This window comes from Poecilia latipinna, unplaced genomic scaffold, assembly GCF_001443285.1.
Source record: "Poecilia latipinna isolate Pla-1442-1.1 unplaced genomic scaffold, P_latipinna-1.0 Scaffold2105, whole genome shotgun sequence".
NCBI classification, from domain to species: domain Eukaryota; kingdom Metazoa; phylum Chordata; class Actinopteri; order Cyprinodontiformes; family Poeciliidae; genus Poecilia; species Poecilia latipinna.
Window position 1 is genome coordinate 24,308 of NW_015114721.1, and position 16,675 is coordinate 40,982.

Here is a 16,675-nt window from a genome sequence, read left to right on the forward strand (position 1 = left end):
CCTCAAATTAAGAGCATACTCTCTTTGTTTTGTGTTTGCATCGAAAGTAGGCTTACTGTTCATCTTTCCTGTATGAATCCATTGGCATGGCTGTCACTGCCTTTAGCTTTATGTCCCATTGGATGTCCTCCTGTCCCAGTAGTTCTGTGTTTTTCTTCTGTCTTTCCTTCCTGTCCACTCACACACTGTCGCACACACACCACTCATCCTCAACCAGGTTGTGTTCATGAGTTCTTCCTGTTAAAAGAGAGTGGCTCCTCTCAAACAACGACCAATGTTTGCCAATCAGAGCCAGGGGAAGTGTCATAGCGCTGTCAATCAAGCTCATGTACGCGCTGCTAAATATGCTAATGGTGGAGAAATAACTCCACCATTAGCATAATTTTATATCCGCTGTCATCGGTGGCTATGCTAACTAGCCTGAGCATTTATGACAGGCTCTGATGGCAGGTTGGAGCGTTGGAGACCAGAAGCAGTGCATTTCTGCAGTTAGTGCCGAGATAGTGACACCTTCAACAAATAGGTAAAATACATATTTTGATCAAATATACATGCCGCAGCATGAAGTCCTATAAAATTTCATTAATTGTGAACCAGTGCTAAATAAATGGAATAAGTTGAAACAGAACTTTTGTTTTTTTTTTTTGTTTTTTTTTTATTTGAAGGAGATGAAGTGGAGTGAGCTGGATTCCATCTCTGTAGGGGTGACACCTGAACCAGTGCAGGTTCATTAAATCTCCCCTCAGGTCCACAAACAGCCCCAGTCTCTGAACTGCAGAAGAAACTCTCCTGTGTGCAGCTCCTCGCGTTTCAGCATCAGGCTCCACTAATGGCTCCTTCCCCGCACCGCAGCAGGTTAGACAGACAGTAGAAAGACGAGGCTATGCTTCACTGAATTTCCCCAAGAGAAATAAAGCGTTTTGTGAAAGCAAGAGCCATTGGTAATATAGCTCTTAGGATTGTCTGTTTAACCTAAAAAAAAAATTTTCGGTCTGTATTTTGTGGGACACCTTGGCGCAGCAGCTTGGCGTTATTAACTGAACTGTAGGTGAACCCTGCCACCTGGTGGACAGATAAAACATTGACAATTAACAACACAGGTGGGCTAGAAAAGCTTTCATTTTCCAACACCTGATGTGAAATAATCTCAACATTTGTGTGTGTATTCATGAACCTCCTCTATGCATGCATGACAACATGAAGTAGCCTAAACAAACTCAATGATTTGATTTGAAGACATTCAACATCTACCAGGCTATAAAGCTATTTGTAACACAAAGAAACAAAAAAAACAAAGGATTTGGAGAGGCCTAGTCAAAGTTATGACCTCAATCGTATTGGTATGTTTGTGCTATAATCTTATAATCTTCTGTTGTGGCTAAAATTAAAAATCTGGCAAAGAAAAACGGGCTGAATTTTCTCCACAGTGATGTAAAATGTTTATTGGTACACACAAAGAAAATATGCATTCTTTCATTTGAACAGATTATCTTAATTCATCAAAGTACTCGTGAGTCGGCGTTTAAAGCCTACTGAGAATCGCTGCATTTGACAAGAAACACCACAGAAGGAGTTTCAACGACTTTAATTCACAGATAGATTTACAAAGAAATACCAAGGAAAAAACAAAAACCCACATTACACAAACAATACAAAGTGCAGAAATATATAACACTGTTTTGTTCTTAAATAAATCGGTAAACAATACCTATAAATATCTGGTGCAATCTGCAGTTTCACAGGACGGCTAGCAGCAAGCAACAACGTACACCGGCGCGATAAAGGGCGACTTGTTCAGCGATACATTTCAGCGGTCGGGTTGGTGTGTCAGTGAGCTGGAGAGAAGGTGGGGAACTCTCAAGTTCTCCTGGAGCATTTGCGTCCTGATGCAGGAGAGCGAGACTAAGAATGGCCGACCCCAGTGGCTGCTGGGAAAGCGAGGGTGGAAGGTTTGTTTATTGCACGAGAACATGAAGCTTAATGCTGGTTTAGACCCTCGGAGATTCTTGCTTCTCGATACTGTGCTCGTAGTTTGTGTTCGTGCAGAAAAAGGTTCTGGAAAGACCCTAAAGCCGTTTAATTAGTGTACTGCGCCCCTCCCGCACTAATTGGCACCCCTGCTAAGGATATTTAAAAAGCCTTGAAACAAATTAATCTTTCATCGCAGGAGAATAATTTTACACCCTTTAGTTTTAGTACGTTTATTCAGTGTAGAACATTTAGAAATATCCCTTAGCTATCTGTAGATCAGGAACTTTGACCATCACAACATCCTGTTTGCCTAGTGGTGAAAACATGACATGACAAAAGGCCAAATTCTCTTCAAAATGGGAAGAGAGAAGGTTTAAGTAAGGCAGATCTTGGAAAGTTGGTAAATAGCAGAGTTTAGGTTTTCTCTGCTAAAGCAATAATTAAAAAGGTAAAAGCAACATGATGAAGATTTGCCACAGTGCACAGTAAGAAATATGGTAAGGGAGTTAAAAGAAAGCCACGTTTCCTTAGCAACCATAAGTCGTGACCTACATGCCAGTCACCTTGGAGGCATCCCAGGAAAAGAGCTTCCAACCTTTACAAACGTAAACATGTGGAGTTTGCTTGACACTGTGGCGAATTTATCAAGAGTTGTGTCTTCGGTTCAGATGGGATTGTGATTAAAGATTAAACGATGAAGACAAAAACTCCTGGCGGATGAATATTTGGATAAGCGCTGCATGCCGACTGTGGTGCAATGTGTCGGACTATAGGAGAATCTGAAATATATCAGAAGAAGTGACTTTTTTTGGCAGAAAACTGAAATTGAACTAACTTTGGGTAGTTGTGCAGAACGATGGTGAAGAGAATTTGGCCACAGAAACGGTTGATGGGACACAAAACTATCTTTCTTCCAAGGCCGTCTCAGCCTTGAGACTTAAATCCTGTAAAATAAAAACAAAAAACAAAGTTGTGGGGTGATGGAACCCTGTCCAATTACCCAAAAGGGGTTCTTCAAAACATCCGGGTCAAGAGTGGCTAACGCTAAAAACACTCCCAATTCCCAATCGATTTCTCAAATTCTTTGGCGTTTGAGAATATTTCTGCTTCGATAAAAGATTAATTTACTTCCAGTCATTTTACCCGGGGTAGCAGTAAGTGTGTGGACGGGTGCTGTGTTGTACTCAAAGCGGTGCATCACGCGTGTTCTACAATAAGATGGTAGAGGGTGTTGCTTTGCGCACTAGATGTGTAATTCATATTATTATATCTTCTTTGTTATATAGACACTATGTCAACTTTAAACAGCCTTATGGAGGCTGAGAGTCTAGTTAGGCAGAGGGGGATGAAGGCACAGAGGTGTGCTGGAGTTCAAACACACTCTGGTGGCTGTTAAAGGACTCAAGCAGGTTATCGTTGTATTGTTGAGAGAGCAGGATGGAATTTTAAAGAAAACTCTTTATGTACTGAACACAAACAAAATGGAAAAATATGGAGTCATTTCTATAGAGGAAAATGTTTAAGTTATTCTTATTCCTCAACAACATATTGTGCGTCAACAAAATGAAAATATAAATCAAAACAGATTACAGACACGTATAAAAAAAAAATGTTGATTGGACATAAACTAAAGGCTAACAAACATGAACAAGGTGCAAATATAGAAATGTGACCGACTTAAAGTCAGGATGACTTTACCAAATATAAATACGTTTAAAGAATAAACTCCAGCGATGAATAACATAGTCAAGTGTAATTTAACACTAAATTTTCAATGGAAAATTTTGTTTCAGAGTAAAACCTTCAGGGATTTTGATTAATTTATCCATTACAAAGTGGAATTGAGCTCCTTATTTACGTCACATGAAGACTTTATTATGTTATTCTTCATCTTATACTGAGAGTAAATATCAGAATCTGTTTCCTACATTAACTGATTAAATATACAATTCTCATTTTTTTTCTCATTTTCATATCAGACAATGATAACTTAGGCGAATTTAAAAAAAATGTACAGTTTCCAAATGAAGATTGTGTTTATTGAGGGGAAGAAAAAAAAAAAGGTTATCCAAACCAAGTTGGTTTTATGTGAAAATTGAACTGCATTGATTAAATGCTGTGTTTTTGTTTGTTTCAATTTCACAAATCGCACAAAGACCAAAAACAAGATGCGTCGCCTCTACTGTCAAATCACTGGCATGCTGTAAAATCTCTTGGATGTGAAAAATATTTCCCCCTTAAGTCGGTGGTCACTTATTATGCAGAACGAATGAGAAACAAAGACGGGAAACAAAAGAATTAAAAGAGATCAGCAACACTGAAAGAGACCTGCAGAACACCGGGCGGCTCCAACAGGCGGTCAGATGTTCCTCCCGCCGTTGATGATGTTGCCTCCGGGCGGGGAGATGTGGATGGAGTCGAGGATCGGTCGAAGGATTTGGCCGAACGGTCTGGAGGATGGGACAAAAGAGATTTTATTTGAAATAATAAAAAACAAACTACATATCAATGACTCCATCACAGAAATTAAACTTTATAATTCACGGTTCATCAGACCAGAAGCCATTTAAATGTGTTGTGATTAAGTTGAAGTAAATTTTAAGAAATGCAGACCCTCCGTTTACTGATTTTAAGTGACGGAGAGGCGAGAAAGAGAGAAATAAATAGAAAGTGTTTGGATTTCAACCCATAACTCATATTATTTCACAACAGTCACAACCTGAGACACTTTAAATTGACTAAAATCTGAGATTTTTTTTTTTTTTTTTACATTTACACGTTTGATTATTAAAAACTGCATTTATGTGTCCTAAATGAACATTTACCACACACACTCACTCACTCATTGATTCATTATCTACACTGCTTATCTCTGCAGGGTCAAAGGGCGGCTGGTCTCTGTCTACAGGACCATAAAGAACGTGGACACATCATGCAAAAAGAATCTGTGCTTGGAATCGAACCAGGGATCCAACTTCCAAGTTGATTCAATTTCGGCTTTTGGGAAATGAATGCTGCAACATTTACGAAAACATTACCAATGGAAATCCCTAAATATACACTTGACATGTTTATTTTCCTCACCTTTAAAGGCACTGAAAGTGGAATTGAGCTCCTTATTTACGTCATTTTAAAAATATTCTAACCTGGGTGAGTTGATTTTATTAATGTTTTAGAATAAACTCTCTATACTCGGCTTATCTGAATCGTGTTAGTTCGCATGCTGTCTTTTGTTAAACAAAAAATACCAATTGCTCCTGCTCTATAATTTAAAGTGGATGAAAAAGGTCTTAACAGATTTAAACAAGTTGCAGATGACTAATAACTAATTATCTTATACACATTTTACATATCCTAACTTTCCTAAAATAATGGCCCAAGTCATTGTTTCTTGCCAAAAGTAATTTTGGCAACAACAAAAATCACCACTTTTTTTTCTCTTTCTTTTTTTTTTTTTTTTTACAAAAGATGTCTTAGGCAAAAAGAATAAAAAATTCAGCAAGCTATTATTTTAGGAAGGTGACAATATACAATGTGTGTTACATATAAATAGTAACATAATTGCCTTTTTTTTTTTATCCCTGTAAGAGAAGCTCTGGGTCATGTCTGTAGCTGGAAGCAGATCACACCGAATCTGTGGTAAAACTTGTCTCAGCTGTGACCGAACCAAAACTCCCCTCAAACCGGCGTGTCATTCCAGGAGAATAAACCAGGTCCGTTTATCGTAACTCTAAACCAGTTTCTGTGGAAGCCGGTCACTCACGTGGAGAGGACCTCCGACGGCAGGTCTGTGATGTACGACGGGATGGACCTGCCAGTCAGGAACTGGGCCACCTCGTTGGTGAACGTGTTGCAGTTGTGCTCGAACAGACGATACCTGTCGCCTCTGAACAAACAAGCAAGAGAAGGTTTGAGATTTATCATCTTGACGCTGAAGTCACGACTGGACCGAGATTAGCTTCGCTACAAAAGAGGACAGGACGGCCCCCAGGACCTGTATGTCGTTTCTCCCAGAGAGGAGAGGTAGTCCATGAAGATCTCCTCCGTCACTTCGGTCTCGCCCAGCTCCACCACCGTGTCTGGAGGCCCCAGCATCGTCCCTCCCTGACATAAACCACACAGAGAAAAGCGTTTTGAAACTGAAATGCCGTGGGAACAACACCCCGCTCATTTAGTTTAGTTTTTTTTTTTTTTTCCTTCAGGGCAAAACTAAAAGCTACAACTTTGTTGGATGTGGAAACTCATCAATAATTAGCTGCAGCGAGGAAGACGGTACTTATCACAACCATAAACATAAACAACTGTAAAGAGTTAATGTCGTATGTGAACAGGATTTTTTTTCTCTTGTTCATTTCGCTTTGGTCTCGTCTTTCGGCGCTCTTTTAAATGTTACCATTGAATTTTATGCATCTACTTTTTTTTTTATTTTATTTTTTTTACTTTTTTTATAACTAATGTCATTATCAGCTTCAATCATGTTTTCCATGTGACGTCTATGAAAGTTTAATTATATTAGTGGCATTTAGACTCTGCACGGTCATTAAAAAAAAGCACAATAAAGTATTCTGATTACAGCTACATTTTTTGTGAAATATTTTTAAAAAGCTGTCAAAAAGTAGCTTTTTTTCCCAATTCATAGAAAAAGCAGAATATTTACAGATTTACTCTCAAGAAAAACACATTAACTGAGTGAAAAACAGCAAAACAAAAACCAAGAGAATTTTTTTTTTTAATTAATCTTATTGTGATGGTGAGAAAAACTAAAACAATACACAGGCAAGCAAGAGGTCGCGACATTTGTTTCAAAACAAACAAAACAGTTATGCAAAATTGCACTTAAAATTTTGATGTTCAAGTTTAAAATGTGCAATTAAACATAAACTATTGCATTTCCAAATCTTAATACGTAAGCCATCTTCTGTCTTCCATGTGTAAACAGGGACTAGTATTGTTGCCTAGCGCCATTTATTTGCTTCCTGGGTAAAAATCCTTCAAATAATTTCAGCTGCAAAAATAATAATAATAATAATAAAAAAATAGAATTCAGTGGGAAAAATAAATAAATAAATAAATAAATATATATATATGTATATATATATTATGTAGAAGAAATGTATACTTATTTTATAATAGTTAATAATTGAAATCTTAAGGAATTAAATTATTTCTTTTATTTTCTCCTAGCTTTTCTTTAAAATTAGAAAGACAAGAGAACATGTCATTATGGAAAAGCAGATGTGTGTTGGTCTTCATTAGTCAGGAAATTAAACACTTGTTCCTATCGACAGTGAGAGCAGTAATTTGAAAGTTTATGATAAGCCAAGCTGTGAACAGAAAGGGCTCGGGTTTATCTTGCCACCGCATACAGGGAGCAGGGTGACTAAAAGGGAGGGTAAAAAGTCTCTGAAGTTCACTGTTAGGAGCTGCAAATCCATCTTACCGGTGAACAGCTGGAGATGCCCTCCCCTCCAAAGAAGAACTCATCACCATATGCCACTATAGCTGTGTGCCTGCAAGAAAAAAGCCAAAGTAAATCCAAGTTACAGACTGCAGAAACGTTGTAGCAAGCTATACAGATTTTGCAATGCTCTTTAAGTTACTGCCCTACATGTTGTAGTTGTATTTCAGAGCATACAGTATTCCTACGGTTCAGGAAGTCAGACTCACCATATACCATCCAGCTGTTTACCTGCAACAAGGAGATGATTAGTGACGGTAGGAGACAGCAGACCCATTTTAACTGGTTCTGAAGAGCCCGTTTAAACCAATGACATCCCTGTTCCCATGATATAATGTACAACCTCTAACAGTCAGGATTTTAATAAACTGGGAAAATAATACTTAGACGTGTAAAGTTAAAAGATATTATTCACATATTGTCCCCTTTCGGCCATTCTGCATCCGCTATTTTTTTTAATTACAATTATTTAATACCAACTTACCTAACATGATAGGACTAAGGCTGCGAGCCATTCCTCTTGACAGGTCGTAAATATACAGTTGAACATTGTACCGAGGTATATTTTTATCCATTACTTCAACTCTAAATTATCTGGTTTTTTATCTCGGTTAGCTGAACTGCAGACCCTTAAACGGTACAGATGGAGGGGAGGAGTTAACAGAAGGGTGATGTCATTACGTCTGCTGACTTCCGCTTTTGTTACTTTCAAAATAAAACTAACCTCTACAGAGAAAGAGGAGACGTTACATCAAGATTAGTTTTTAAAAGAGCATGTATTTTTACGTTGAAGGTCAATGACACGTTTTTCTGTTAACTGTTTTTGTGACTTCACACTATTTTAAGCCTAACATCACGATTTGGGCTCGAAGATTGTCATATGAATAATAAATAATAATAATAATTTAAAAAATCGATGTTCTCAGCTGACAAATGTTTTATCTAAATTGTCTTAATTAAATCACTGCTTAAAAGGATAGAAAATGCAATCCTATTTTAGATTAAAAAAAAAACTAATATTTGTGTAAAAGAAATTATTTTCTAAAACAATATGCTGTTGTTGTTTCATCTTAATTATTGTTAAACTTGTCATTGCGGTGTTATGTGATAGATCATCACATATGGTTGCATGATTTTGAAGTAGAAGAAAAAGGATAAATCGATGGTGGAAGGTGAACCCTGCTCCAATCTTCCAATCAACTCTGACCGGCTTCCATGTCCCTGATAAAGAAAAGTCAACAGTATGATGCTACCACCACTATGTGTTTCTTGAGCTGTGAATCTCTGCAGCTAGGGCTACTATGCTTTTGCTAGGCTTTTGGTAGTTTCTCTAATTAATTCTGTACTTTCCTTACCTTTCTATTTTAACAACTTTCTCCAAAAATCATGTGTCTTTCTTAAAAATTAAAGTAAATACAAAACCCCCAGTTGTGACAGTTGTCTGAAATGCAACAGCAGATGATACTACTTTTTTGTTGCTTATATTTTTATCTTGTTCATTTCATTTTCTATAAAAGTTGCTCCTGGTTTAGTTACAGTCATTTATGATAGATTAGTATTTGGGTAATACTCAACATGAAATAGATAACATAATTCAATTGTATGGCTTTACAACTTTATGCCTGACCTATTTGCTGTGCTTCTTGATTATTAGCTTCGTGGAATAATATTTGTCTCTTATTAGGGTACACACACGTAGACACACGTAGAAGAAGTAGAAGTGTGTTACGTACACACACACACACGTAACACACGTAGACCCAATTTTCTAATTGCATTATGAAGTCAACAGGCTGCTTTAATTTAGTTAATTTAATTTTAATTGAATTTAGTATTATACTAAATTGCGTTGGGAGTGGGGAGTGGCCCGCTTTCCATATTTTTTTTTAATTTATTTTTGATGGGGTTTTTTGTGAGGAGAATGCGTAATGTTAGCTGTCCACCACTGGGGGGCGCATCCACGTCTTCTACCGCAATTTGCAATCCACAACATCCTGAACCAGAGGGGGGCAGTAATGTGCTCGAACGTGCGGTGTTCAGACGTTGTCAAAACCAGAAAGAAGAACAGCCACAACCCTCCTTCCTTTCGGACCAAAATAGACAGTTAAGGGTGGAGGAGCTGACATCAACTAGTCAGAAATGGCTGCCACCGGAGTTCTTCCCTTCATTAGGGGGGTAGACCTCAGTGGAAACGACTTTAAAGTAAGAATTTTTGGTTGACTTTGGCTAGTTTTATACCAGTGTTTGTTTACCCGCTGCTTTAGCTGAAGCTAATTCAAGTGTGAGAATCGGCAACAAATGGCTGAAACAGAGGCGTAGCTTAACATTAGGAGCATTGGGCGTTAGCCAGTTGTAAAAATGACAAAGTAGCATTCATGTCCGCTACTGTTGACCTCTTTATTTTTCCCTGCTAAATTGTACTTTGAAGGAAAAGATAGTGAAGAGCTTTCTCTTAAGTTTGTCACTTATTCAACAATTAAGTATAGTTTGGGTCAAAGTAGCCACTTCCACCATCACGTCACCCTGCTAATTTAGCTTTACTTTTAGCTAACTTTAGCTGTGTTGCTTCAGGGTTGCTTGTAACGCGTCGATACGTTTTTTTTTTTTTTTTTACTGTTTTCACAATGCAGGCCAGTATGGACTGATGCTGCAGGTTTAGATAACAGCTAATTGCAGTTTATTGAACTTTGTCAGAGCATGTTGAGGGATTGAAATCAACCAGTGTTGTCATGACTACCGTATGTCCTGACAGCCTTTGTTTGCTCAATGATTGGCCAAAATGTCATAACTTGACCTCATTCTGTGTATTAATTAATTGAGAGAGATCGTATTGATGACAACAACAACAACTGCAATCAGGCGGTTTCTACATCTGGTACTGACTCTATTTCCATCGCAGCAGTGAGATTTTGACCCACTAATTCAGGCACATTTAAGGGTTTTTGAGCTTGAACGCTCAATTTCATATCATTCAACAGGATCTAGTCAAATCTGGACTTTGACTAGGTCACGCTAAGGCTCTCATTCTTTCAAGCCATTGAGAGGTGGGCTTGTAGAGAAGCTCTCCTAGACGAGGAGAGGGAATTTATCAGCTGCACTCTGGAGTGATTTGAAGTCCAGTGGTACCACAGGGACACAACAAAAAGTTGCAGGACACAGACCCTTAAGGCAATACGGGTCTGTGTTGCCTCCACAATAATTTGTGCATGTGTGGCATAAATTAGACAGTAAAAAAAGATACAACTTTTGAAAGTACTGCGCTCAGACGAGGCCAAGTTTGAGCTCCTTGGTATCAATCTAAATAGTTTGGAAGAAGAGAAAAAGCTTCATTTTCCAGAGTCAAACAAGGAAGTAGAAATTTCATGTCCTGGGGAAATGTAAATAATGTCTTGGCATCCCTGAACCAGAAGCCTGAAGTCGGGTCATGCATAGGTCATGATGAAGAACGAACCAGCCTCCAGAACTCAGAGCTGTGGGAAATCTCAGCAGTGGGCTGAAGGTTTAAACTGAGAAACCTAAACTCCATCTGAGACGCGTTACATCTCGCAATTACTTCCTGAAAATGCAAATCTATTAATTGTATGTAATAGGCTTTATTTCAGATTTTGCTTAGTCATTAAAATAATAAAGTCACTATTAAAACAAAAACGCAGTTCATTTCCTTGCAAGTAAGCCAGATTACATTATCTGTGTTCTCCTGCTTCTCTGTAACAGACTATAAATACACTCCACAGATTAACAGTGTTTATTTTTGGGTTAAATCATGCAGTTACTGTTTCAACGATACACAGATTTGACCTCGGTAACATCAAGAAGTCGTCACAGATTAAATCAGGTGTTCAACTTGCTGCTTTCATTCATTCTGTCTGATCAGGATTGAAAAAGTTTCTCTGGCCTTATAGAAACTTCCAGTTCGGTTTATTGTTTTGAAGTCAGTGCTTGTCTTAATTGTGTTTCCAGAGTTTTTCTCCCTAATTATCCTCCCATCTCTCTCTGTTTGCGTCTGTCCCTGCAGGGAGGATACTTCCCTGAACACGTCAAGTGTATGAGCAGCCTGCGATGGCTGAAGCTGAACAGGACGGGACTTTGTTACCTCCCAGAGGAGCTGGCTTCTCTCCAGAAGCTGGTGAGTTATTGCAACTGATTTCATTTAATCCCCCCCAAAGCGTTTATATTTATAGCATTTTTTTTTTTTTTTCATGCGGTATCACCGTGTAGACACTATGATCTCTCGGTCTTTCAGTTGAGGGCAGAGTAACAGGTTTTTGCTGAGACAGGAAGTTTATTTCCATTCAGTTGGAAAATCACTACACTAGATTATGTGCAGCCTCGTCTTTTGGAAACAAAGGGCTTGTGGGTTAAGAAGTTACTTATTTGTACTAAATAGATTGTTTTCCCCAAAAAAAGAAGTGACAAATTAAAAAATGATTAACCACCTTTTTAACAGAATTGCTCATTGTTTTAGAACTATTTCAACTTGTTTTTATTTTATTGTTCAAAGCTCAGCTGAAACGACTGGGAGCTCCTTCCTCCCACTTTAAAAGCTTTTGCTCTTGTAGCTTAATGCAGTTATTTTATTCCTAATGTGCACTGTGAGCGTTTCTGGAGGGACGCTGTATTAAACCTTTAATGCCTCGCGTTCAGTGAAGTGCGCCTGAGTGCTCTACCGATCCGGGTAGACGGACAGGTTCATTTTTCTTCCTGATCAAAGCGTTGACGTCGGTTTCCATGTTGCTCGATCGAAAGTCTTTGCAGTCCTCGACATTGATCACGTTTTGTCTCGTTGTAACCAAAGAACAGGAATCATTTCTCTTGAACACTCAGCCTCTTCTGGAGGCTTATAGCTCCTCAAATGAAATATTTATTTAAATGTTTGGTTCTTGACTGCTGCAACGTCCATGTTCTATCATAGTGGATCTTAAGAAAGAATTAAATCTCATATGTATCTGGCTTTTTGTAAACATGCCAGAGAAATTTCATCGCATACATTCAGAAAATCCTAAAAAACTTTTTTTCTGTTTAACAGAAACAATCCCTGAATTTCTGAGACGGTTTAGTTTTGTCATTGTTTAGTTAAAAATATCTTTATATTTAACTGTGTCATAACTGTTTAGTTACATCTCAGCATATCGAGGTGCAATTAATCAAATTTGTGTTTATTTACATTTTTGAAAAAGGTCAAATTTTTTATAAAATACTAAACATCCCTTCGTCTGTTGCTCTCAGGATATGTAAACACAAATAGCAGAAGTCTTTGTAAAACTCTAAATGTTGAGAAATTTGTAATTGGATGATTTAAGAGAGGACAGATTGATGTGACGTGGCCCACTCTGCCTGGAAACATGTTTGAGCTGCTTTTATTCAAAAATAATATCACCTTTGTAAAAAACTAAATGTAAGATTTTTAAGCAGAGCATTCCAAACAAACAAACAAAAAAAGATAAATGTTTATTTTTGCTAGGTATTAAATGCTGTGATGTTTTTTTTCAGCCTTCTGATTAGACACTTTAAATTTACTGCAATCTGAAAGAAAAGGACAAAAGTCTGTGAATAAAACGAGTTTTCATACTAAATGAGTCGTTGTGACAAATAATCACGATTTTGTTTTTGACCAGGATCATGGTTTTTTTAGCTTCAAAAATTAGTAGTTTACAAAGACAGTTCATGTTTACTCCCTTGAGAAAGTAGAGCCTTACATTCACAGATTTCTACATGTTTGATCAAACTCAAAAGAATAAAACATCTCAGCTTTACGACAACATTTATCCTCCCTGTCTCTCTCTTCCGTCAAAAGGACCTTCTCACATCCATATTAGCTATTGCTAATTTTGTAAACGACGAGCCCGATCAGCGCACATCAGAGCCGCGTTCGGCTGCAGAGGGGAACCTGTGGGCTGAGCCGACCTCTTGTTCAGATAAAGAACTATTTATTAACGAGTGCAACCTTTTTATCTCCATTCTTCAGGAACATCTTTCAGTGAGTCACAACAGCCTGACCACTTTACATGGAGAACTTTCCAGCTTACCAAACCTGCGGGTAACTAACACGCGCACGCACACGCACGCACACACACACACACACACACACACCTTACTGTAGAAATGAATCTTGTGCATCTGCCCTGTTTTCTGTTTGCTCCGGTGTGGAGTCTCACGTCTCGTCCCTGTTCAGGCCGTGGTGGCCAGAGCCAACAGCCTGAAGAACTCTGGAGTCCCAGATGACATCTTTCAGCTTGAGGACCTCTCCGTCCTGGTGCGAAACCATCACCTGTTAAACACGTTATTGGTTAGTTAACATGTACGAGTGAAAATATCACTTCTTTCTTTTTTCTTTTTTTTCTTTTTTGCAGGATCTGAGCTACAACCAGCTGACAGAGATCCCCAGGGACCTAGAGAACAGCAGGAACATGCTGGTGTTGAATCTGAGCCACAACAGCATCGACTCCATCCCCAACCAGCTGTTCATCAACCTCACCGACCTGCTGTACCTGGACCTGAGTGACAACAAGCTGGACAGCCTGCCGCCCCAGATGAGGCGCCTGGTGCACCTGCAGACGCTCATTCTGAACAACAACCCGCTCATGCACGCCCAGCTGCGGTAAAACACACACACACACACCTTTATTTCTCTTCAGTGTGTGTGTGTGTGGAGCTTTTTCAGCTAAACTGGAAGCTGGCCTGTTGTGTGTGTTTCTGAGCAGCCAGCTGCCGGCCATGGTGGCGTTGCAGACGCTTCACCTGAGGAACACGCAGAGAACGCAGAGCAACATGCCCACCAGTTTGGAGGGACTGACTAATTTGGCAGGTAGCGAAGCTTTTCTGGACCTGGTGTTTTACCCCGGGTTGTTTCAGCTGCAGGAACTGGGAGGGGGGGCAAAATCAGATCTCCAGGGTAGAATCTAGGAAACAACCTGGTAGGGAGGTGGTAGTTTTGATGGAAGGCTGCTGAGCATTCCCTACTGGTTCAATCTTAGTTTAAACTCTTATCTAGTTCCTTCTAGCCTTAGAAGATGGAAGTAAATTAGTATTTTTGATTGCAGCATTTCAACTAGAGGTGCAGCTTTCTGGCTGACGACTGATCTTTAGAAAACCTGACCTGTATATTCTGATTTTGGCCAAATGCAGTACTCTAATTTAAACCTTGTTTATTCATGTCTGATTCTAGTGACTTCTATTGCTTACAGTAAAATAGATTGAGTTAACTGCACTGGAAGATTTAGATAAATTAGTTTAATGAAACCTGAATGTTCCCTTTAGCCATCTGTGGAAGTGGAGAGAGGAAACAGTCATGTTAAATAAACATTTTTGGGGGGATTTAAAGTGTTAATTTCAGAACATTTTACAGGGTTTGTGCTCTATAAAATAAATAAAAAGAAATGATAATTGCCAGGAGTCTGTATCATGAACAAAATTTCTACTTTAATTATTAAAAATCTGTGAAACAGGCCAAGACGACATGCATCTTAAAAAATAAATACCAAATTATGACAACCTAATATTATATTAAAAAAATCCAAGAAAAGCAAGTACGATTTATAACTGTGAGGGAAGGATAGAGAAATTATGCCACCAGATATTTTATGAGCTTAATTTTTCAGATTTAGGAGGCAGTTTACTCTTGTTTCAGAGAGTTGCCATTTTGAAGTTATTTCTGGTGTTCCTGCAACAAATCCATGAGCTTCCGTATTTTGTTTCTTATGTTATCTAAAAGCTCCATCTTTACATCCGTCGTCACTCTTTAGATTCAGTTCACATTCGGAAACATTTTATTGATCCCAAAGGCAAATCAGGCTGTCCATAAGATTCGGCTTTCCCTCTTTTTCCTGCTTCCTTCCTGAAAAACAAAAAATAAAGTCAGGAAATGTAAAAAAAAAAAGACCAAAAACACACCAAAAAAAACCCTGAAACTAGTTTTAGTTCTGTGACAGTTACCAGTTTCCTTTAGGTTTACAGAGACTCTGCACAGAAAACACTGCAAAGACCCTGGGAGGAAAAACGTTCCGGGTCGCGTTCTGGATGAGCAACCTCAGAGATCACACTCGTACCGTCGGGTAAACATTTGCCGTCTTTCTCGCCTTTGTCCGTCCAGACGTGGACCTGTCCTGCAACGACCTGACCCGGGTCCCGGAGTGCCTGTATTCCCTGAGCAGCCTGAAGAGGCTCAACCTCAGCAGCAACCAGATCTCTGAGCTGTCGCTGTGCATCGACCAGTGGACCCAGCTGGAGACGCTGAACCTGAGCCGAAACCAGCTCACCTCGCTGCCCGTGAGAACCGACGCTACCCGGCTACCTCGTGTTTTTTTTGTTTGTTTGTTTGTTTTTTTACAGTCCAGAGCGCAAACCGAACGGTGGTGAAATGCTTGCTTATGTGTCTCCCATCAGTCTGCCATCTGCAAGCTGTCCAAGCTGAAGAAGCTGTACGTGAATTCGAACAAACTGGACTTCGACGGGCTTCCGCCAGGCGTGAGCAAACTCTGCAGCCTGACGGAGTTCATGGCTGCCAACAACAACCTGGAGCTCATCCCAGAGGGCCTCTGCAGGTGCGCCGTAGACGCAGACGTGGTGTCGTCTCAGAAATGTTGCAACGCTCTCTAAATGTTTGGTTTCGTGTCGTTTAGGTGCGACAAATTGAAGAAGTTGGTGCTGAACAAGAACCGGCTGGTGACGCTGCCGGAAACCATCCACTTCTTAACCGAGTTGGAGGTACAACGTTGTTACAAACGGCCACATTGATGGTGTTTCTGTCACTTTTGACCACATTAATGTGGGTTTGATACGAAGTGACTCTTTATAAATGTTTTTTTAGGACTGGGGAAAGCAAGAAGTAAACCAGATAAATGGAGCTGACTAATAAATTTGGACGTTGTGGTTGTAAACCAACTTCTGTCAATTAAAACAGGGAAATTCATTGTTTAATTTAACTTTGTATATTTAGTGAGGGAATCTGTTTTTATGACTTGTTTTTTTAACACCTGTTCTGTTATTAGTGTGTAGAACCTCATTTTGCATATTGCTTTATAGCAATATGTGGCCCTTACTAATGTTTGCAAAAAACAATATAAAACCGATCAAACTGCTCTGCTTCTTTCTTTACATATATATATGTGTGTATGTGTGTGTGTATATATATATATATATATATATATATATATATATATATATATATATATATATATATATATATATAAAAATTTTTTTTTTTTTTTTTTTTTTAATACTCTCAAAAAAAAAATACATATATATATT

General features: G+C 38.8%; 2 protein-coding genes across 2 annotated transcripts in view; one reads left to right on the top strand and one right to left on the bottom strand.

The window, feature by feature from the left end:
- Positions 1–1,570: 1,570 nt before the first annotated feature.
- Positions 1,571–8,104, bottom strand: LOC106936250 (desumoylating isopeptidase 1-like). The gene is made up of 6 exons (XM_015017113.1): positions 7,914–8,104; positions 7,639–7,660; positions 7,412–7,481; positions 5,966–6,075; positions 5,735–5,857; positions 1,571–4,421 (listed from the first exon to the last, which is right to left on the bottom strand). Exons 1-6 carry the CDS (start codon positions 8,002–8,004, stop codon positions 4,331–4,333), a joined length of 507 nt encoding a protein of 168 aa, XP_014872599.1. The 5' UTR covers positions 8,005–8,104; the 3' UTR covers positions 1,571–4,330.
- A 1,373-nt stretch (positions 8,105–9,477) lies between these two features.
- Positions 9,478–16,675, top strand: part of flii (FLII actin remodeling protein) — a 19,404-nt gene continuing 12,206 nt past the window's right edge. Inside the window, exons 1-9 of the mRNA XM_015017109.1 lie at positions 9,478–9,631; positions 11,445–11,555; positions 13,395–13,466; positions 13,602–13,682; positions 13,780–14,027; positions 14,131–14,234; positions 15,519–15,694; positions 15,812–15,969; positions 16,048–16,132. Of these exons, the coding sequence (XP_014872595.1) occupies positions 9,569–9,631; positions 11,445–11,555; positions 13,395–13,466; positions 13,602–13,682; positions 13,780–14,027; positions 14,131–14,234; positions 15,519–15,694; positions 15,812–15,969; positions 16,048–16,132 (1,098 nt within the window). The 5' untranslated portion in view covers positions 9,478–9,568. The remainder of the gene's footprint in view (positions 9,632–11,444; positions 11,556–13,394; positions 13,467–13,601; positions 13,683–13,779; positions 14,028–14,130; positions 14,235–15,518; positions 15,695–15,811; positions 15,970–16,047; positions 16,133–16,675) is intronic.